Source organism: Chamaea fasciata, unplaced genomic scaffold (genome assembly GCF_029207755.1).
Source record: "Chamaea fasciata isolate MVZ Bird 193981 ecotype frontalis unplaced genomic scaffold, bChaFas1.0.hap1 SCAF_1, whole genome shotgun sequence".
Classification (NCBI taxonomy): Eukaryota; Metazoa; Chordata; class Aves; order Passeriformes; family Sylviidae; genus Chamaea; species Chamaea fasciata.
Window position 1 is genome coordinate 110,189,877 of NW_027094086.1, and position 24,531 is coordinate 110,214,407.

The 24,531-nt window shown below is 40.6% G+C and overlaps 1 protein-coding gene across 1 annotated transcript in view; it reads right to left on the reverse strand.

Moving 5' to 3' along the window:
• Nucleotides 1-12,812: 12,812 nt before the first annotated feature.
• NEK11 (NIMA related kinase 11) overlaps nt 12,813-24,531 on the reverse strand; it is a 76,554-nt gene continuing 64,835 nt past the window's right edge. The window contains exon 15 of the mRNA XM_066193554.1: nt 12,813-13,718. Within this exon, the coding sequence (XP_066049651.1) occupies nt 13,514-13,718 (205 nt within the window). The 3' untranslated portion in view covers nt 12,813-13,513. The remainder of the gene's footprint in view (nt 13,719-24,531) is intronic.

Sequence of the window (24,531 nt, forward strand, 5' to 3'; positions counted from 1 at the left end):
TTGCTAATTCTGGGTCATCTAGACAATGTGTGAGTATAACACCTCTGTGGACAAGTGAAAGTATCAGCAGTGAAGTGTAGAAATTTGTAGAGTTGCTGCAATATACCTGTGGCAAAAAGCTGCTGCATCTACAGTGTATTCATGGCAATACCTCAACAGATCCTTCCCAGGGTCTGTGACCAGTGCGGCAGTCGAGCAGTGCCAGTGCTCCGCTCCTCTCCTCTCCTCTCCTCTCCTCTCCTCTCCTCTCCTCTCCTCTCCTCTCCTCTCCTCTCCTCTCCTCTCCTCTCCTCTCCTCTCCTCTCCTCTCCTCTCCTCTCCTCTCCTCTCCTCTCCTCTCCTCTCCGTGTTTCTTTCCAACCCTGGCTCATACTTCTCATGAAAATGAAGCAAAAGAACAAGCACCAGGAATTAGCACTTCCCAGTTCTGCAGTCTGAAACAAGAGGGAACAGTAGATAATTTGGTGGGCTGGGCACTTGCTTCCTTGAGTCATTTTGCTTTTCTCAGAGGAAGTTATAAATGTGCTGCCTCAAATCCAGGTATCAGTGGGGGGAGGGATGTTTATAGTATTTACTCTACAAAGAGCCTCTTTGCTTGGACTGCCGGGAAAGAATGCCTGTTGCCTTTTCCTGGACAAGAACACTGGAGCTGAGAAGGGGCCGAAATGCCCGTGGTTCAAGAAAGGGCAGATCACGGGCAAGGCACCTGGTCTGGGCTGCCTCCAGTAGCCTGATGTACGCATAGAGTACAGACAACAATTGTTCAATTGTTTGCAATGCTTAAGGTATAATTTCCAGGCAGTGTTCACTTCCCGCATATCCCTCTTTGATCTGGTCATCTTTATCTCTGGCTTTAGGAGATGCTCAACCTGTGCTGGGAGTTAGCAACAACTTCGGCTCCCAGAATCTGGTCAAGACCTTGTCTCAAGGAATAGCCATGAACTGTGGATGGACTTAAAGTTTTCAGTTTGCCTGTGGGTGGTGGGTGTATTCTGGCAAGTTATTGTAAGTAACCATTCTGGCCTCCACAGTGGATGCTTCATCCATTGCTTCTGTAAGGAGCCTGGGACAGTTGTAGATAGTAGCTGTTCTGAATTACTGGGACTAAGACATCAGAAGAAACACTGTCTTAATCTGAATAGGCTCAATCTAATTAGTCAATATAAATTAATTTAAGCAGACAATTAAATGAAGTAATAGGAAAGTAATAGGAACAGTATATCTGAATTTGGTTTGTGGCTCTGAAATGCTTTTCAAAGTCTGAGTTGTGCCCACTGTGGAGATACTAGAGGTATTGTAGTTAGCAAGGGAACTCTGTCTGACAGTTTGTCAGGGGGCAGCTACTGAGAAGTCTTTCTGCATTCACCCAGCTGAGACCTGCCTGCCTCTCTCCTCAGTTCTGCTCAAGCTCACACACATCTTCCTGCCCCAGCTGGGAATTGCTCTTCTCCAGAGTATCTGCATCTCTGTGGAATCACGTTGTCGCCTGCTGTCACCTCTGCATGCCCTCCCTTCCTGACGTGGCTTGAGGCTTGAATGCTCCTCAGCATGTGGGCCTCTCAAGGGAGGGGACCTGCATGCAGGAATGCTGAAGTGAAGAAGGAGGAAACACTTCCTTGCACCACTGTCATTTCAGCTTCGAAAACTTCCTCTGAGTCTTAGTCTCTGGGGAATGGAGCCAATTAAACAGCAATCTGGAAAGCCTAGCAAGCATCTCCTTTCAATGGAAGTCTTTCTCTGAGTGACATGAGCTGAGTGGGGGAAGACTAAACAGACAAGAGCAGCAGCAAGTTGTTTCTAACTGAACGACTTCAGTGCTTCATATTTTGGTGCACTGTCATTGAAATGCAATCAATTTTTCAGAAGTAAATACACTGAAACTAGAGAAGACTTTGATTTCTACTTTTGCAATCAGATTTGGCAACACCTCTGAACATATTTTTCCCTGATTACCTAAAGGACACTGTAGCAGAATTCAGAAATATAGTCAGTCTGTATCTTTTTGCTTGGAAAAGATGGGCAGTCACTTGGTTGACACTCTCAGTGGGATATTCCTTAGGAGTACACCTCTTCAATCAACTAACATTCACCCAAGCACTTTCAAACAGAGAAAAGACCCTGCTGATGAAAATAACTGCTTCTTGCTTGTGTTGCTGCATACAAAACATTCCTGCAGAGCTGCCTGGGAAGCCAGAAAGGATACTACAGACTGCTACTGTGATATACAGGTTACCCTGTACAGACCCTTTTATTTCACCTACCAAGCTCTGCACAGAGTCAAGTGACCAGAACTTTGTAGCTGCCACTATTCATACTCATACCAGTGGAGGGCTAGAGACTGTTTGACAAGTTTTGATTTTCAGACCAGCAGAGACTTTAAATCAATGTCTTCTCTGGTCCCTGTGGTTAAACACATCAACCTGAACATGTCTGGAGACCTTGACAACTGTAGGTTTGGTTATGTGCTTTATCTCAAATTCCTTCATTACCAGCTCATGTTCTTGCCTTCTCTCCCTCCTGACAAGAGCAGTCACATTTGTCTGATTGTCCAGCCAGCACCTTTGACTTTCTCAGTTGCCAACATACCTTTTCTGACTCCCCCGCCTCTTCAAACTTGTGCATTAATTGCTGTCATGCAATAGCAGTTCAGAGCTTCTGTAGGAGATGAGTGATGCACGTGGGCTCGCCTGTGCTGATGTATCCTGCTGGTTTGCCCTCTTGCCACATCACTTCTTGTTCATTATGGGCATTGTACCACCTGTCATAAATTGTTTTTTTCAACTCTATACCTTTGGAGACAGTTCTGCTGCCAAAAAGGTACACTGTTGGTGATCCAGCCTCTGGGTAGAGCAGAGCTTATTTAATGAGAATAACATCTCAGAGCACACTGTTTATTCATGGTGCCTTTTTCCTAATTTCCCTTAATTAAGGAGCTGATATTTCATTGACAACCATTTGCTGAAGAACTTACACTGAAGCTTCACCCTCACACTGGTAAACCTAAAAACAAAGGAATCATTCAAATAGCCTTACAGTCAGCCTGCTGCCAGATCAAGGGCTTCATTCTGAATCCAGTTCAAATTCCTCATGGTGCCAATACAAAGGCACTTGGCTTATTAACATGAAAAGAATCGTCCCTACTTTGGTGTGTCTTATTATCCTGGGAAGGGAATTCAGACAGTCTGCTCCATTATGTTTGATGGCTGATATTAAACTCATCAGACCCAGTGTAAACTCAGACACATTTAGCAATACTCAGATATTAAAGAAGGGCTGTCACTGTGAAATCTCTTATTCACATTTGATTTGCTGAGTAGAATGAGGAAAATCACTTTCTCTCCAGTGTTTTCCTGTGCCCTGCTCTGGCTGAAATCAGATGGCCCTAGTGCCAACAGCTATCAGAAACACATCAGTCCACTCTGAATTTAGAGAGGCTGGCAGGTTTATGGTATTATTGATACCCAAAAGACTTGATTGCTGGTTTTTTTGAAAGAGAACTTAAAGCACTCACATACACCCACAGGGATAGCAGCACTCTCTTCTCTTTTCAGAAATGTGTCTCTTTTTCAGGGTTCCCTACCTGCTGAAGGGTGATATCCTCATTTACCAGGCTGGGTTTGAGGTCTACAATTCTCTTCAAGGCATTTTGTCTCTCCTCTTTATCCTCTGCACATCTGGAGTTTCTGCCTCTCTCTTCATGCATTCCATTCCAAGAGACAGTTTCCTAATACATCTTCACTCACAACTTTCTTGGAAACACAGCCATCTACTGAGCCCAGGGGGGCTGTGTGGTCCAGGTGGAATGAAGCATTCCTTCCCGCACAGCCCACAGAGACTGAGTTGTGCTGTGGCTCTATCTGGACAACCAGTACAAAGTCACAAATCCAAGAGTGAAAGCTCTTTCTGCAGATAAAACTCACCTCACCACTAAATGAGTTTTTGTCTTGTTTTCACAACGAATGTTGAGGACAGCTGGTTTAAATGGGAGTTTAAAAGCCACATTGGGTGTACATGGTGTGCTGCTTTCAGGCCTCTGTATCTGCAGGCTGATCAGTGCAAGGCAAGTTCCCACTGGGAGCACACACATCTACTCGGCAGGACTGCTGTTCTGGCTCCTGAACAACGAGTCGGGAGAGAAGCAAGTCTGCCGGCATACAGAACATAATTGGGACCCTCAGCCTAGCTGCTCGCTCATTAATCAAGACAGAGTCACAACATACCTGGCTCCTTCTGCCTGCTCCCAGTCTATAATTAGCAACTCATGCTTAGGTAACAGCCCCAGCAAAAAGCTTCCCATCTTTGGTGGCAGTAACTCATACCTGAGAGAAGGATATGACAAAGGGAAAAGGGATAAATGGCTACAATAAGGCAGAAACCATTAGCACTAAGTAACAATACTTCACATCTTAGTACTACCTCTGTCTTCGTTTGTATGAGTCTCTGGTGCCTTGTTGGAATAATGGACAGATGTTAGCAGTGGGAATGTAGGCTCCTTTTACACAATAGCACCAACTTTGAGGTTTTACCCTTTGGAAAAAAACTGAAAACTGCTGGGATGGCCCTGGACAAGGGTGCTGGGCTGCACAGACCAGCTCAGGGCTGTCAGGCAGTGGTCCACTCCATCCTCACCATCTAAAACTGTCCTTGCTCTGTGATCCAACAAAATCACACCACCTGCACCCTTGGGGACATATTTCTCTTGATCATCTCCTTTCACTGACTCTGCAACAAGACATCCTGGCAGAAACAGGATCATGTTCTGCCTTAGGGGCACTGCCAGTGTAGCATTGCCCACGTAAGGTCCAACCATAGCACCTGAGGTTCTTACAGGTGGAGGTGGGACTGAGTCTCTGCTTCTGGCCTAAGATCCTGTTGTTACTCATCCTGATCGAGTTCCATCATCTTGAACCTAAGATGTGGTCCACACAAGGAGCTTTGTGGCTCTTCCAGTTAGTGACTGCCCAAGGAATAATACCTTCCTGCTCTTGGGCAATTTTAAATGAGTTGGTGCTGTACTGTGGGGAAATGGAAATGTTCACAGGTGTGAGAATGCCACTCATTATAATTCATGGGAATTGTCATTAAATCAACACACCCTCAGGTTCTGCAAATCCCTGAATCTGTTGCTGAAAAAGTCAAATCTGTCTAGGCTTTTTGATTGCAGATGAGTATATTGAAAGTGTGCTTCCTTCTCTGAGAAATCAAAGCCTGTTTGATTGAAGCTCATTTTCACAAGATCAGCTGATGCAGCTCACACTTTAGACATTTTAAAATTCTTTTTACTTTCCTAGAAAAATACATAAATCTCAAAGAAAAGTGTTTTTTTTTTCAAATTCATCTGTCCAGGCTTTTAGTCTCTTATTTTTTTTTTGCTGCCAAACTTAAATTAGTTAGATGAAAAAATTGTATATTTTCTCAGATGGCAATAATGGGATAACCTTTCTCATGTTGCTTCTGAATATTAATGCAATAATAAAAAAGTGGCTTGATAACAAAGAATTAGACTCATGTCCTGATAATACTAAAATACTGTATATTTTTTGTAAGAATAATGCCTAAATGATGTTTCCTCTCTTTTCCTATTGCCTTCCAGATATTTCATTTCATAGCAAGAATTCTGAAAACCTGTCCTTTCTTTTGGCAGCTGAAAAAACTTTTTTTTTTAATGACTTGTCTCTCTGATGTTTTGCTCTGCAAAGTCTCTTTAGCCAGATGGGTGGTTTTGTCTTGCCATGAAGTATTGCTTGATGCTCACCTTTCATTCCTAGGTAGAATCTTGTTTGTAATTATTTCAAAAACTCTAATTTAAAATGTAGGGAACACTCGAAAGCATAAGGGAGAAGTTGAGCCCTTACAAAAAATAAGGGATTTGACAGAAATATAGTTCTGCTGTCTTTTAGGAGGAGGCTGCTACTAAATACATAGAAAGTGTAATAATTGATCCAAAATGTCAGAATTATTTTAAGCTTTATGCCTGTCAGGAATTTGAAAGGAGAATTTTCTAAGATGTTGCAGAGACGTAGACACACTATGCACTTAGAAGAAAGCTTCTTAGAGGCAAACACAGAGAGAAAGGAAGAGAGGAAGAGAGAGAGAGAGTGCAAAAGAGAAAGGAAGAAAGAGAGGAAGAGAGGAAGAGAGAGAGAGAGAGAAAGAGAGAGAGAGAAAGAGAGAGAGAGAGAGAGAAAGAGAAAGAAGAAAGAGAAAGAAAGAAAGAAAGAAAGAAAGAAAGAAAGAAAGAAAGAAAGAAAGAAAGAAAGAAAGAAAGAAAGAAAGAAAGAAAGAAAGGTTCTCATTATGAAAACATTGGCGTACAAAATGTTTCACTAAGAGTTACCATAAACTCCAGCAAAGCAGAAGTCAAAAGAGAAGCTGCACAAGAGAGACCTGTCAGAGTTGTGCCTAGTGAAAAAATGTGTGACATGAAAAGAGTAAGAGAGAAACAAAAGAGCAGTATTAGAGACATTGACACGTGGCCAGAGTTTTCTGTGGGTTCAGATTAAAATACCCCACAAATGCACACCCCTCCGAGTTGAAAAGAGTGAAATTATGCAAGTTTTTCCTGAAAACCACATTTTCTGCCATTTAGCAGAAATATTTAGCAGAAATATTCTGCCATTTAGCAGAACCTATTTAATCTATATACATTTTAATTAAATTTATCTTTTGATTATATAAATCTATATTAATTTATTTCAGCTGATTTGACCACCAGGCTGAGGCACTGTCTCAGTGGTTGGAAGTATTCTCAGACTTCTGAATTCATGTAGCTTCTGAGGTGGGCTTCCAGCTCGAAGACCTACCTCTTTTATAAGCAGAATCCCTGTGCTGTTTTGCTCTGTACACCAACCCAGTGGTCCCTGTTTCCCTGGCAATTGTGCACCAGTGAGACTGGCTTTCATACTAAGCACATGTTTAAATGCTTGACGGATTTAGGGCTCATTTGGTCTACTCTCAGTTGGGCCCTTCTGCTGTCTATTGCCCAAAGCAATGCACATTCACTCAACGGAGTCAAAAATAATCTGAGCAAGCACCAGAAAGGGCACAGTGCTAAAGAACAACCTCTGAAAAGCCCATCTGCACTGACCTGGTGATGTGGACTGGATTTTTCCATACAGTGGTAATTAACCAATATTTATTGATTTAATAAAATCAATAAGTTTAATTACATCGCTGATACCAAATAATCTCTTTTTCTGCTAGATCATGCAATTCAATTTCTAACAGCTGTAAAAGTCCAAAGAGGTGGCAGGCACACAGCAGTGCTGGTTTCTCTCATCACATTATACTTGTGGTCTTTTCCACAAATGCCTGGGTGTCTCTTAGGTATTATGGTTTAGTCATCTACCCTCATTACATGTAGTCTTTGCTCCTTTTTCCTTTTCTAGCACAAAGCCAGAAAGAAGGCAATTAAAATTCAATAATGGTGCAGTGCTTAGACACTCATTAAGTAGTCATTAGGTAGTCTGGAGACTCATTGTCTTTACAAGGGTTTGCTCTCCATGAATCTCCTCCCTGCAGTATTAGTTCAAAACAGCAAACACGATGATGTGAACATGAATCCAGAGGGCACCCGAGTCTCCTGGCCCACCTGGGATGCAGCAAACCCCGGGGGCTCTTCCAGAAGTACCCAGGGAGATGCTCAGGCCTGGGGCTACTCTGACTGCCTCCAGCCCCACTGTGCTACCTGGAAGTGATTCCTGTCATCCTCAGACAATAGAAGGATCATTTCAACACCCTTGCTTACGCTTGTTGGAATACCATCCTCTCCCAGAAACACAGTCCCCAGTTGCCAAGACAGTTTGTAGAAGGATACGCATGAGTAACTGGCAAAATAAGGCCTCTAGAGAGTCAGGAACATTCACTGTCAGCTTCAGGAGCCAAGCTCCTGCCAAAAGAGCATTCAAAACAAGCAGGCTTCGTTTTGAGGTGGGGAAAAAAACACAACTCACTGGCAGAGACAGGATGGCAAAAGTATGCCACTGATTGTCAGATGCCTAAAGGCATCGATAAAATAATGCTCACACTCAAAAACTGTCGTACAAAACAAGAGAAGCAGCCTCTCTTGATTTAAAGGATTGCCTCTGGACATTATATAACAGCATCTGTTCTACACACTCTGAGCACCTTGAGTTTGCTTTGCTTTCTGTCCTTGAGGATCTGGGGAGGAAAGAGGACAAGACAAGACAACTAAGACAGTTCAAGCTAGGAAGATTCCATGGCAGTTCTATGGAGCATTTCCCCAGGACTCACTGAGAGCAAAGGGAGAAAACTCCAATGCATTATTTAAGACTACTCTCACACTGCTGACCCTTTGTAGATGAAGATCAATAGAGCAGCCTCTGCCAGAAAGAGACTTCCACATGGAAATACCTGAAATAGAACTCATATTAGAGATGCTGAGAGGAAATAACACAGCCCAAGGGAATATCTGCATGCCATGGTACAGTAAGGCAGTCCCTGAGGGATCAGCAGATGGCAATGGAGAGAGGAGAGCAATTCACAGATTCCCAGCTTCTTCATATCACTCAGTCACCTCTAGGGCATAGAGCTCCGGCACACAATCTCCTCATCAACAGTCCATCACACACAGACTTCCATGCACAGTCACAGAGTTGTATTTCATTAAATGCTGATTTTCTGTATTAAAATCCATTTCACAACACTCCATCCTCCTTTATGCCTTGCCTTACCCCAGTACCCACAAGCCACAGCTGACTGCCAGGCACAGCATCAGGTGAGGATCAGGAGTGGTCACCTTGCTTGGCTTCCTGTTGCACTTTGCTACACAAGCTTAGGTTACTTCTCTGAACCGTCTTCCACTCATATTCCTGCTGGACAACTCAGCTGGGAGGCTGGGATTGCCTTGGAGCTCTTTTGTACAGTGCCTGGTGCAGTACCTGATCAAAACATACAGGTTTTTTTCTACTCAGTCGTGTTTACCTGCACATAAGAACTTTTTGGAGCAGCTGGCAGATATTTCATTTATCAAGAGAGAAAACATATTCTTGAAGATTTGGTGACATGCTGTGTATCAGGATATATTCATGCCCACATGTATATAAAAATATTTGTGTGTGCATGCATAGATGTAGAGAGAGATGACTGATGAATAGACAGTTCATGAGACAGTCACAATTCATTTCTCTATGTTGATACATGTACATAAATACAACATTCTCAGGCTCCCTAAGACAAACTGCACTTTCTAAATGTTAAAATATATCACTACATAGGACAATTAACTAGTGCAAAGCAGTAATCTTCTCTTTCATTTGCCATTTTTCTTCAGAGTGATTTTTTAATTGTTTTCACACCACTGCCTTTGTAAATTGATTACAGCTATGCATGCAATAATAAAAATGACAACAAAGTCGAGCCCATTTCATGTAAAAGATGATAATCACAGTGTGTGTTTTTGTGACACACTGAAAAATATTGGAAATCCCTGGCCAGGTGTCATCAAGTGGAATGGAAAATATTTACCCAAGAGGTGTACTTTTAAACCAGTTGACTAAATGTCTGTTTTGCTCAACTGCTCTTTCTGCTGGAAGTTTTCTCAGGACCTGTTTTCTGCTTTCTGAACTGATGGGGAAGTGACCAACTGCAGTGTGAGAATACTGAAAGTCGGGAGGCTGTAGTTAACCATTCACAAACAACTGAGGACTGAAACCTGTCTGCAGAGCTAACAGGGCAAATTATCTGTAAATACAAACTAACTTTCCAGCCATGATGGCCATATTCCAACCCAGATAAAAGAAAACTGGACCCATAGTTCTATGGAACCAGAAGCATTTGCATGGTCTTCACTTACTGACATCAAGGTTTCCTGGTAGGTTTTCATTCTTAGTCTCATTTTAGATAATTCAGTGGCCTTCAGAAAAGGCTATTCACCATCCCTTTATTCCTCCAACCATAAAAAAACCCCAAAAGTAGGACTGGGTGTGGTAAGTAAGTATATGAGGAGAAGGTGTAAGAGGAAGGAACCTACAACCCTCTTCATCCTATTCCACCCTTTCCCCACCCTCTATGTCTGACCAGTCTGTACATCTGCCTCAGCTGTTAACCAGCTCTTCTTATGTGCATATATCCAGCACATCTGAAGAGTTATTACCAAGGCAGTCATATTCCTGAACAGGAATAATCACCAGCCAGATCAGCATCTGGAGACCATATTTTCATTAGACTTCTACTTTCTACTTAATACTCACATGCAGAAACTTTCTGCTGGACTCCTCCCTCCTGAAAAACAAGAGTATTCAGTGGAGACAGGCTAAGGAGTTTTCAGGTTAGGCTGTGTTGTGCACACATATTACAAACAAAATATGAAAGATGAATGTGCCTCTGTGCATATTGATCCTGTTTCCAAACAAATGTCCTGTTTGAGCCTTTCTTCTCTTCCCACTAAATTCCCTCCAATAACAGTGGTTCCACCTACAGGTCAGTCTGAGCTGACTTATATCAAAGATGAAAGGTCAGCCTTTGCATTATCCATATGACCACTTTCCTGCCTCCTACCCTTTTTTTCACCCATGTATCTGCTTGATGCTCCACTGCTCTGGTTATGTGTGGAGCTGGAGATCCAGCGGCAGCCAGGGGTGAGCTCCTGCTGTGCCAGGTGCAATTTTGTGGTTCGCCTGTGAGAGCACCTCAGAGCTGCTCATCACAGGGCAACAACCACAAAGCCAGCTCTGTGAGGAAGGTTCTTTCCTGCAGGCAGGATTTTCAACCACTAGAAACCTCTATTTCATCTTGCACAGAGGGGATTTTGATGCTTTCTAGAAATTATCTGGCAGAAAAATCACCTCTAAGAAAGGATTTCCTTTTTGCTTGCTGTGAAAAATAGAATTGGTCTGCCTCCCAATCCAGCTGTCGACAAGAAACTGTCAGTTATACTTCTTATCAGAAAACTCACATGTTATTTTTCCCTTTATAGTTCAAGCACCTTTATACCAGGTTTAAGGCCTCAAAGCATTAAAAAAATACTCACCCCACTTCCTTTGTTTTCAATATCTCTTCATCAAGCAATTCATCTTGTAGCATTTTTAAGAGAATCAATAAAAAAGGCAGCAAGTTTGCCTCACGCTTGCAAAGCTTTTGCTACCAATGCGTAGGCTAAATGGGACTTTTTGTGAAGATTTACACACAGCAACTTAATGCCTTTACATTTATTTCCTCACATTTACTTCCAGCAGTTCTTATGCTTTTTTATTACTGAAGATCCATGATATCAACAACCCTCCTCCTACCTTTTAGATTCCTGCTAATGACCACCAGGAATGGGATTTTGCAAGTTAAGCAATAATGTAAAAATTTCTGTCAAACCCATGGGATGTACTTCCGTGCTTTTACTTCAGCTCAAAGGCAAAAATTTCCTGCTGTGTTTAATATGTGTACTACATTGGCTACTTGAAAAAAAACATTGTAAGAAACCCACAAAACAAAACAAAATATGGTTTAAATCTTATAAGCAGTAAACCAGTGACCTCCACATCCTCACGTGCCTTGAGGGTCATTCCCTGCAGAGAGAAGAAAGCAACTAAGTAAGTGTAGAAGGCACTGTGAGTTCTTTTTCCTGTGCAACAAATGAAAGAAAATACTGCTCATCAGAGAGCCACCATTTCCCTGAAGTCAATCTGAGTGACTAAACCATGTTTTTCAGGTTTTAAAGGTTTCCCTTTAATGATGTCCTGAGTCTTTGACTGCCTTAAGGAGCCTGACCCCCTCTTACCCAGGTATATTTTCTTGCAAGCTACATGGAAAAAAGCTTCAAGAAGACTTTGTCACTAATAAAAAAGGAATTGACTGCTTACAGAGGCTCTTTTTGAAGTTTTCGTGGTAAATTATCTTGAATTGCAGCAGAGGTAAATGAAGGAGTGAAGATTATCTTCTTCTGACATTATTCTCCCTGTGTCAGTTACTCATTATTTGCTTTTGGACTTTATTATCCCTGTAACATCCAAGCACTCCCCCTGTATCTCGGACTTTGGCAGTTCTGTTTTGAAATGGTCTTAAGTTCTGTGCAGAAAATATGGAATCAGGCACAAATAAACAACATTGAGAAGGATGGGGAGTGTAAGTCAAGAAGAAATAATTGGAAAGAGACTGAAACCCAACACACAAATATGTTTCCCTACCTCAGTGAACATCGTAGTGGACTTTAGTCTCTGGCTTGTAACGTTATGTATTCTAAATAAAAGCTGAAGCTTGAAAAAGCTGAAACATATCAGAATCTCTTATTACTTTGAGCTGGAAGTATAGTGCCATATCATCTGTAGCTGGATGTGCCTTTTGCTTCCTCAGCTTATGCTGCTGCTAAAATAGATTTAGATGACTCTACTTGCCTTTTGCTTTGTTCTTAACACATGTCATAAAGATGGATCAGTAGCACTGCTTAATTTGCCATCAGTACCAGTATACTTCACTGTAAATAACTCAGGTCAAATAAAAATGTTTTTTGATATTCTTAACATGAATTTCTTCTAATTTATTTAATACAGTTCTGAAGTTCTTTAAGAGTTGTGAAAAAGCAGGAAGCATAAGGATTGTGATAACAGCTCAATGCCTAAATTCATTTGGTCTACATTTCATTTTAGATTCCTTTACTAATCATATGGCTTTGTTAACCTTTAGTCTTTTACACAAATGGAGGAAGGAGCTCAGAATGGAGAATAAGGAAGGAAGAGGTAGAAGGAAAACATCAGGCATATAATCAGAGCCTGATATACAGTTGAAATCAGCAGGAGTGAAATGCATATGAAGAAGGGAGCATAAATACTAAGAAAGAATATTAAGAGTAACAATGTGCAAGGTGGAAAAAAATCCGTTTATTGTCCCATTTTTGAAGAATGAATTTAATCCAAAACTCTTTATACAAGTACAGTGTATGACCAGACATACTTCTGCCATTATGAATAAACACACCTATTTCTGTGTATGTGAGCATGCATATATGTATATAAATAGGGACATATGCATGTATTTCCACAGTTCCTTTGAAGCTCAGATTAAATGCAGCCCTTTTGAACAATCAATAATAACAAGACAATTAGGGGCTGAGTGGCCATACATATACATACATGTTTAAGAGTAAATCTGCCAAATTACAAAAATTATGGGCATAAATATCACAAGGATCAGTTAGCATAGAAATCAACAGCAGCTGGAGTCTAATCCTTCATCATTCCATCAGAGGCAGCTCTGCCAGCGATGCTCTGAGTGCAGGACTGGTGTCCAGCCACAGCCCAGGTCACCCTTCCTTATGCTTTAAGTGGCAGAAAAAGGGGACTTGCGTGCCTGGGAATCCTTCCCTCAACTGTCACAAACGTTTGCTCTTCTTCCTGCTCCTGAAACTCATGCCATATTTACCCACTTCTCACTGCAGTCTGGACTCTCAAATGGAGCTTACCCACGTTTATATACTACATTACTTTCAGCAGTGTCCTACAAATACCCCCTGTACTTACTTGCCTGCTCCCCCTCCGTGCCACTTCCAGCTGTTGCTGACACACTGTTACAGCTGAAGATGTGGCTCTGGAGCCTGTAGCTGTTCCTCGAAGTACAGCAGCTGATCGACTTCGAAGCAATCACCTGCTCTAGAAACCAGTTTCTCCAAAGAGCTCCTGATCTCCTCCTCACTGGCATTCTGCTGTCTGGCTTGCTTGAGGCAGCTGTACACTGCCTCGAATGCCTCCACTCCCAGCTTCCCAATGGCAGACCTGGGGATAAATATTATAGAAAAGGTCAAGTAAAAGTTAATTCGTGTTAATAGTAGCACAAGCATTAACTAGTGCAGATTCCTTCTAAATGCTGTAGGTTTGATTAAAATGGTATCATGATGTACCTTTATTACCTGACAGTAAAAGGAACTAAAGTATCCTGGAAAATTTCTCTGTGGTTAGTTGCTATACAAAGAGCCCAAGAGTAAAAACCCGGCCATAGCAAAGTCATGGGAAGCATGGCCATCTTCATTGTTACAATCCAAGGATCCTCTTCATGCTGAGTCTGACAGACTCTTTTATTTACAAGTCTGCTAAACACACATGTGTTACTGCCTCTGTATTTCATCAAAACCAAAAAAAGCAACCCCAGTCAGCTGAACACCAGTGGCAGTTTGTGTGAGAACACTTTGTTATTCACTCCTTTATTTTAGCTTCTATAAAATACAAGAAAACCATTGTACAAGCTCAGCATGAGATAACTTGACACTTTTTTCTTTTCTACAGTGCTCTCCTTTTATCAGAACGCAGATCTGTGACTCAGTGACAAAACACACACTCACAGCATCTTAATATTGATTCATAAAAAAGACCCATTTGAAAACTGCAAGACAATGAACAGCATTTCTTCGTCCTAAAGGAAAAATATCTTCAAATTCATGTATCACAGGTAACATAAAATTCTTCACTCAGTGATGGCTTCACATTTTGATGAAAATACCAGGGCAATTTTCCTTTGGGCTATCAGAGACTGTCTGCCTGCTCTTCATGCTCCTGACACAGGATTTGGTTGTTTTCACTAAACCTTTACATATTGGAGCAGTTGAGAGTCAGTTGTCTTTTAGACAAAAAGGAGGTAATTGGAAGGGAACCGTGTCATATAGTGCCTGCAGTAGGCTCCCCAGCCAGTGCCTGAGGCAGCAGGAGCTGACACACCCACAGCTTGTGGCTGTATCAAGGATGAACTATACAGGGGCAGAGAAGGGGATCAGAGATGTCTCCTGGTGCCAGCATTAAGGCTTACAACTTGTAATCTTGTAGATCCTTTTTATCAATGGTCATCCTGTTATTGCTGAGGAAAAACATAGTCATAGTGAAATGTCAGCCAGTAAGAGTTGCATATTATGTAAATTCCTCAATTCTTAGGAAAACATTGCAAAGAATTCTACTGTATTGCTTCTCAAACTTCTCTCATCCCACTTGCTCTTTGCTTTTCTAGCACTTTGATCATACCCAGGTGTGATCCCTCTTTGGCTTCAGGTCACCCCTCTGCTGACACAGAGGCAGATCAGGAACCTGGGGCAGAGAAAGCCAAGATTTGGGATCTGAAGTCACAGAGCCAAGCTGGAATCTCTACGGGTCTAGACCTGACTCAGTCCTGCTTCCTGTAACTAGAAATTACCTTTTTATTTTCTACCAAGAATGTTGTTTAGGAGAAAATAAAAACTGTTGGAAATAATTAATTCTCAGACACTGGAAGCCTAGGGATTGGATTACCACTGAAAGCTAAACAGAAATTTGTTTGACAAACAATGCACATTTCTTCACAAAACATAATCAAAAATAGCACTATTTCTCTCCAACAGTTAAAAATCAATACATAAAAAGCTATCCTGAAATCATTGCTACTTCATCAGCGCCTTTAATGACTCCTCTCTCCATCTTAGACAAGTATGTTTAATTTTTTGGCAGTCCTGTCTATTTCCAGATGAAAAATTAAGCAAACATATACCTTGGGAGAATTGCTTCTGCTAATAAATGTGACCTGCAGGCTTGAATCTTCTCTGTTCAGCTTGGCAGAGCATGCAAATCAGCCAATCTGTATAATAGCTGATACAATAGAATTAAGGGGAAAATGTTCATAGGTTGAAATTACGGGGTAGGTCACAAAAATTAAAACCTGCTTTTACAAAAGAAGACATCAGGCTCTGTTTGGACTTGAGAGCTGCATTAATTTGACTCTACTACCACATTATGCATCACAGAGGCAGAAGTGCGGGATCTCAGAGAGTAAATGTCGAAGAGGCATCACCCAGTCAATCTATCATCCTGATGGAGGGAGGGGGAAAACACTTCCTGGAAAGTGAGGTTTGTCCACTATGGCCCTGATCCTGTGCTAGGGGATATTCGTCCATCCATGTAAAATCCTGGTGAGGCACAATTAGAGATTGCTCTTTCACATGAAATATGGGATACCTACACTAATGTTTTGAAAGGAATTAAAGCCTTACCACCAAATGCGCTGTGAGAACAAGTGCAGAACTCCCATTTACTGTCACATTTGGCCATCCATGTTTTCTGATTTACTGGCATTTACTCTCTTCATGCTATCCTATAGCTCACTCACCTTCAAACTCACTGTGAGTCATCATCTCTTTTTCAGTCAAGACAATATGAGTGAAGGAGATACCTGACATCTGGGATTTCATTACTGTGAAAAACTGTGGGCCAGACCTCTACCCCACACTGGCCTAAATTGCTTTTCAGCATGCTAAAATCCAAGGAATTACATCGGGCTCTACGTATCAAGGGTCTGGCTTCGGATGATATTCAGTAATGTGCTTAAATGTCGTATTTCTGATTGTTCTTTCTTTGTTGCAGAGTATTAGATGGAGGGATTGAGCTCAACTTCCCTCACTCCTGGCTGCAAAGAGCAGTCCCAATGCTCCAGGTAGAGGAGGCACAGGGCTGAGGGAATGCTGTGACCATCAACCTGCTGGCTGCACAGCAGATACTGCCAGTCTGGGGATACTGTCACCCATTGCAGCTGTGGCCTGCAGAAAAATGCCTCTTGTTGCCAGCTCTCATGCAGCACACAACACATGCCTGAAAAAATTACCCTCAGCAAGACCCAAAGGCCATATTGATATTTGATTTGTGGATAATGATGGAGCATGGGCATAAAATAGAGACTTGTTTCTATCAAGGATGAGGTGCTACTGAGTTTGCAAGACACAGCAAAGAATATCAGCAAAATCACAGGCACTGCTGGAGTAAGAGGGGAACTAAATAGGAGACTTGAGAACTGCAATTTTTAGACACAGGGTGTCTAAAACCATTCCAAGTCATTCAATGGGCCTGAATTTATCAGGCTATCTGGTGATTTGCAGTTGATTTTCTAGGCATCAGTGCAAAATTACTAAATTTTGATAATATAATAATGTTGTGTTCTCAGCTGGCTGAGGAAGCTGTAAATCTTCCCCTAGGTGAACAGGGAATTCTCTGTTATCCCACAGGTCTTCATTTTGACTGTTCTGGTACTAGCTACACATTAACATCTCCTTTCTGGCTTGGAGATCAATTGCAATACACCTACCTTTATGCCACACTGACAAAAGCCACAAAACAAGATTAATGCTGAAGTTTGTGCTCCTCCATGGGCATTAGCAGCCGAGTTAATATCTCTCAACAACTTGACACGACCAGCCTTGAAGGGTAACTATGACACAAGTCAGCAGTTAAAGGGTTTTTCAGCTTCTCACTTTCCAATGTCATTTAGCACAATGGCAACTATCATTTAAAGCCACCTTGGTCTCACTGGTGCCTTCAGGGAGCTGCGTGTGGTGCGTGCAAGGAGAGGCTCTGCAGAAGCCACTACTGAACACACCACAGTAGTAACACCATGAAAGTCCCTCCGGATCAGGCATCAGCAATAACATCTCACCTCTGCCATAACAGGCAACAAACACACTGCTACAAAAAACACAGAAAATTCAGTTATTTCAAAATAGCAGTTACTCATGCCTACATCAATGCAAACCTTAATAAAGAAATTTTCTGGACATGGAATACCCATTTCCCTGGGCATTTATCATTTCAAATGCAGCCAGGCCACCTGCATCAACCACCAAAGAGCACATTGTAAAGTAGAGAACAAATCTGTGCTGATTTTGGCTCACAGGACATAAAAGCAAGTGCAAGGACCTTTGAAGGAATAATTTCAGTAGATGCCTCTTAATTCTCTTCTTCCTAACTCAAGGAGCTAACCACATGGAGTCCAGCAGTATTACTTAGGATTCTCATCAACACATCCAACAATGATTTGTCCCTGAATTAATGCTATTTCCAAGCATCAATTTCTTAACCTCATATTTTTCTTTAAAACAGTGCAATCCTGCCACTTTCCAGCTAACCAGTAGTGATTTGAATCTCAGAAAAAAGGGTTGTTACACTTATCTCCTGAGATGACTTGGCAAAAGAACCAGGAAATTACATATTCTTAGTCTCATAAAAAATATTGTTTTCTAACTGTACCAGAAAATCTTAAGATATCTGCTACAGCATCTATGGTTCAGTAAACAAACAGGTTTATCTCAGTCAGAACACAAAAGATCTCTGTCCTCTTGAGTTATCTTTCTGTCATTCGGTTTGCTGGCATTACTGACTATAAATGATTAAAACTTTGACCCTTGAAAGAAATGGCTCTGGGTTCAAATCTTCATTTGCAGCAAAACTTCGCTGTTGCTGTTTAAAGACCCCTTGAGATCAGCTAGGAGAAGGGCATAATAAGTTCCATGATTCAGGTTTTAGGAACTCATTTCTAAAGGTAGGGCAACACTTTTCTAGTTCCGACTGCTGTTCAGTCTTGGGAATGTGAAAAAAATGGCTAAGTGTAAGCAAAGAGCTTATTAAAAAAAAATAAAAGTAATGGAAAGTATTATTATATAAAAGCTAGTAAGAAAAGCAATATGAATTACTAATATTAGCACCCACCTTCACCTTCAAGCCTCAGTGGACTTCAACTATCCTCACATTACTGCTCAAGGAAAATTTCTTCACTTGAGAACACAATGATAATTTTCCTAATTCATCCTTAATTACTTCATAATTCCTGAATTAAAGCACCTTAATTTGATTGCAAGCAAAACTCTCTGATGTCCTACTTCAAAGACCTGCAAAATCTAAAGCAGATTTAGGGCATGTTTTCCCATGAGTTAAGAAGGATCTTATTATTAAAATATGTAGACACACAGGTGAAAAAATATCAACAATAATATTCTCCATGCACCTCATATTCAGAGATAAATGAATTTATTAAATAGGAATTGAAGCTGACATCTGCTCTTGGAAGAAGTGTTAATTAGAATTTAGAGATGCTAGTTGAATTCTAGCTACTATGAATTTAGAAGATGCTTTATCATAAGAGAAAATGTGTTTCTTTTCATTTTTCCCACAGAAGGAAACAAATTACAACAAAACACAGTCATTTAAATCAAACCTGAATGCTACAATTTTCAAGTCTTCCTATTTTAAGAAATTTACTACCAATACTGAAAATAAGAGAGGAAATATATTTGCTTCTATAGAGCTGTTCTTCATGAGGTAGGGTGGGTGAAAATGACGCTGTTTCACTGTGGCCATGAAGAATTACTTGAAACACACTTTCCTGGGCTGCAGTAGCTTTAGACACAGTCTGAGATTTCCTAGTCTTTCTGTAATTGTTTTAAATGACAGTCTGATTTTTAACAGTGCCATGGCATTCAAAGAATCTTTGAAAAGCCATCAGTTTCATTTCTTCAGCATCACTGATCAAGATCAAGCAAGAATCCATGGCACACTTAACACGTACCTGATGCTATTTGCTTTGTTTTATCAATGCATTTTAGACAGATGTGTCTGAAGAGCAGCACAATATACAGCTACTCCATGAATGTGGGCATGGGAGGATACAGTAGTTACCTCTGAGGAGTCAATAATTACATGCAGATCTCGTAAGAATTTAAGAATATAACTGCATACTCCTTTGTTCAGCTGTGTGGTAATACAGAGTTAATGCTGATTTCCTTACATGGCTTAATATGGGGGGGGGGGGGGGGTGTCTCTCTTGACTTAGGATTTCATACCAAAATTACAGTTTTAAAACCAACAACTTGCCTATCAGAGAAAGGAAAAGGTACTTATGCATTTCAATGAATCAATCAGAGTACTATTACTACATAGTTTTTCTCAATCCAAGTACTGTCCTTAGCCATATTCTATTAAGTGTTACTACTGGATATAAAAAAATACATCTCTGAGGTAGCAATAGGTCAGTCTCATTTAAAGGCTGTCAATGAGTCAGGTGCTTCAATGGAAAGATTAATGTCATCAGTTGGTATGGAGACGGACTATTCTTGATATGGAGATGGACAATTCTTGATAGAAATATCAAACACCACAGTAATTTACTCACAAAATTTCTAGCTGGGCTTGTGCACTGTACAGCCACAGAGGGAGGTGGAGCAGCATTCAAGCTCCTGCTGAACAAGCTTACAGTAAAAGTAAAAATACTCTTAAACAATCCAATCAAAAAGACATTTTAAAAGCTAAAAAAACCCCAACTACTGTGGAATGTGAGACGTCCAAGTATGGCAAATATTTAAGTGTGTGTATATACTTACACATAAAAATAGACACTACCATATAAAAAGACTCCCAAACCCATCTGCATAAGGTTTTATGCAAGCAGTTTTTCAAACATCAACCATTTGGGCTTAGTTCACATCTATATCCATCCAACGGGGCCTGAAGCTTGGTGCAGTAAGTCCACAACTTCTTTCAGGTCTCTTTTCACATCTGTAGCCCTTTAAAAAGTTCTTGGTACAAAACAAGACTAAGGCAAATTCAAGGAATTTTTGAGAGAATCCCCCTCTCTCTTTACTTTTGGCAGAGCCATACAATTCCATGATGACACCAATCTGTAGAGAAAGAAAAGCAATTACCAACTATGGACAGTAGATCCATGATTTTCAGAAAGGCCTATAAAGATTTATGCAGTCAGTTTCTTCTGGGTCTGCAGCAAAATAAGACAAGCTCCGCAGAGCTGTTTAGGCATTTAAAGACATAGATAGAAATCTAGTACTTTCTTTTTCTCCTAAAAACAAAACATTTAATATCTTTCAAAAGAGAGCTCTGGTCATTCTTGTGTCAAACCTCTTGGAAAATTCCCTACTATTATTTCTCTCCAGTAAACTTTCCAAGGTTGCAATGCTACTTATAGTAAACACTGTCAAAATTCTTTAGTGGTTCCATATTGAAAACAGACTGTATAATTAATGTTGTGTGAAAGCGTTTTAACACTTGCAAACTATTGACAAAATCAAGGTGCAGGAAATCTGAACAGATCAATCTATGCATTATGTATGCACAGCATGAGAAACCAGGCAAGCTATGCTTTGTGTGCAAAACAAAAAGAAATATAAGTCTAATTCTCTGAATGTTTTGAGTGTTTGGGGCCACTTGACATTTTGAAATGAATGAATCTATACTTAAAATTTTAGGTGTTTTGCTACTGAAATGCAATTTTCAAAGTGAATAAAAACTCTCTCTAGGGCTAAAGCAATCATAACATTACTGTCCCCTAAAAAAAAAAAAACCTCCTTAAAAATTCAGAATAACAGAATGACTCATGGATCTATGACATACAGCTCACCAGAGAAGCTGAAAAAAAAAAATCTGTGTTTTCTTTACATATCTAAGCAAATTCACAAAATATTACACATTGTTTTAAGGGTACAACTTGATGTTCAAGTAATGTGCAAAATGGGCAAAAGATGAGCATCCCAAGAAAATGAATCAAAATTAAATTGTGCCTCAATACTCAGTCACTCACTCTAACTACCAAGTTTGTTATCATTATTTAGTTCAAAGCGCACTATATCAAATGTAAAGCTGCTAAGAACTGTTGAAATTATGGTCTTGGCAGGTGACATGCTCTTCCCATGCTCAGATGCAGGATGGAGAGGAGCAGCACAAGAGACAAATTGCCAATAAGGGAAGCAGCCCATTTTTGTCAAGGAAACGGGAGGAGTACGGACAGTGGGGAGAAACTGAACAAAGACCCATGGAAAATGCCTGAGGAATTAGACCATCAGCTCCAACTTTGCCCTTGAGGGGTTACTGCTGCTTCTGCTGCAGAGGACTCCTGAGCTTCTGAGGCGCAGACACTGTCTCACTCATTTTCAGTTCTTCTTGGGCAGGAGAAGCCCAGGATTTACCAGTTCCCACTTTCTCTTTCAGTCGCTGCCCTGGGACAGCAATGACCCTGAGCTCACTTCCCCCTGACAGTAGCCAAAAACCAATATTCCAGCTCGGTCACGCACAGGATGGGTTCAATCTTTCAGTGTTCCTGCTGAGTTTACTGTACTCTCACTTGCTTATAAAGGAAACAGCAAACCCAAAATACTTTTTTCAGATTTGGGTCTGGAAGGTAATGGTGCAATTATCTTAAAATAGATTTTCAGTAAAAGAGAAACTTATGGACTAAGATGTTTGATTTGTTTCCATTATGAACTCATTAGACTCACTTTAGACTGGTCTTTAAAAATGAGGTGTGAGAAACTGTGACACGGAAGCTGGATATGTAAACAAAATTTTGGCTTAGCCCATGAGAGGCAGAAAACTACAGTCATGCTGTAAGATGTCTTGGGATCACTAGACAGAAATCATTACTTGGAAATGGAGTGTTGGACAGAATGCTGTGATGTGTGTAAGAGGACATTCAATGCTCAAAAGCATTTCAAGATCAATACCTTCAAGAGTACTCTCTATTCACCTGCAAAAAATGTGGTAGCTCAGACAGTGTCAATAAACTTCCTTACCAGGTATGTCTTTTGACTGTGAGAAGACAAATTATTCCTCAAGCACGTTTACGTCATGACACCTTCAACATGACAGTCAATGGCAATCAAAAGGCCAGTGTTAAGTTTTTAAATCAAAATCTTAAAAAACAATTAGCTTTTCTGTATTTGTTGCTTTTGTCTTCACTTAAGCTGCCCTTAATCACATCAATAACAAAACCAGTTTCAGTTGGCTTAGAAAGGTCCACTCTGCATAAATTGAAATACTACATCAAGTAAACACTTTCTTTACTCTAATATTTTTTTTTAATTGCACAAATAAATGTGCAAGAAGTCTTTTAAACTTCTGGCATTTTAGGACTACTTACCTCAAAGAACATCCAGTGCCTCCTGAATGACCTCAAAATGACTTTTATTTCTGAATTTTTAAGATAAATTATGCATTTGATGGCAGCATCACAAGCACAAGAAGCATACCTAGGCATACTGCTCATGAGTCTAAACCAATAGTGTTATGAGCATTCACAGGAGCAGAATAAAATATCACCCAATGCCTTTTCTTCATGACTTCTGAAAGACTGCTTTACTTACACTCAGCAGGGGATGATGAAGTCTTTTGCCTGATCGTGGTATGCTGCTGTGCATAAGACTTTGGGGACTGACTAAGAGGTGCTTACTGCTGGGCTAAAGGATTTTAATTTCCTTAAAATTTTGGGCATAAAAGCCTTTTCCTTTTACTGCCATACATTTTATTGAATTCTAAAGTGTATATTAAAGTTCATGGCTATTAAAATGACTCATTGTAGATATTCATGGATATCTCCACAAAGGAGCACAGAACGATCTGTACTAAGTTTTTTGCATGGGCCTTGGGGGAAAAAATTAATAGGTGCTACTACAATTTAATCTGACAGAGGAAAAATGCTTTGGCTTGAGGAGTTGCTTCTGAAGAACAGCGTGGTTGTCTCCTGAGATGCAAAGTTGGAAAGTCTCTAAAGGGGAGCATGAGTGGAACAGTCATTCGCTTGTCCTCATGGATCTCTCCATGAAGATAACTTGGCTCTGGACAGCATATGCAGTAACGTTTCTCAGCCTCGGCATGCACCAAGTTGCCTCATACCACCAAGAATGGGAACCACCACAAGAATCAGACGGTGGTCAGGACAGAAAATACCAGGAAATGGCTCCTCCTATTTCCTGCATCTACCATGATTCCTCTGTTTCAAAGCCCAATATGAGGAATGAGTCTCACAGCTCCCATTTCTATATTTGGTTGACTTCTCGCTGCTGGCATGCAGGGCTGGGAAGGAGCAGAATGATAACCTTGGTGGGAGTTAATTCAAAAAATGGAGATTTCTTATCAACACTGCAGAACCCAATATCAAAATGCTTAACACTGAAGTGGAAATTTTTGTGGAGACAATGAACTCTGCTTGAAAGGTAAAGTTGAATCTCTGCTCTTATGAAGTTTATAATGGATTCTGATACCAAATATAACAAACCAGAAATTGTCACTGGAGTTGGTGATTTTATCATGACTTTTACTGAGAGGACAGTGATTCACATTGATGCTGGATGTGATCAACTGGAACAGAGAGTGCAATGGTAATTGGAAAGAAAAAGTCAGGAAATATTTAGGGGTTGTAGTGAAAAAAAAAGGCATTTCTTTTCACTTAAAATAGGAGGCCAAGCACTCCTACCTACCACATTCAAGAATATCAGTGGCTTCCTTCTATATTCCCATAAAGATTTTTAGCAGTTTCCCTCTGACATGAGTACCCTTGTCAAGTCCTGCATAAGAATACAGTAGAAACCTCCTAAATTGATGCTCTGATACACAGCAAGTCAAAGAAGGCCTTTAGTGAATTATGCTGCAGTAATTCAAGCAATGAGCACATAACATCCTGTCAAGTGACTGCCTTGTTACAGGGGTTTGCAAGCCAACATTATTCACATGTCAATTGGAAATGGCTAAAAGGCACTATCGCTGTTAGACCCTGTGTTATTTTAGATGAATCTAGCATTTTATCAGAGCTACTGACACTTTCTTTCAGTAATGTCATCTGTAATGCATGGGCACAAAGTTTTTTTATGAACAGTTCATGACATAGGAGTCTCCCTCATCAGAATCTACTGCTCCTAACATCTGAAAATGGTGCAAATCCCAAACCTTCATAGTCCTCTTTCTAGAGTGACTTGACACCCAAACAGATTTCACTGCACCTCCACATTATCTCCTCTGCTCTGCTCTTCCC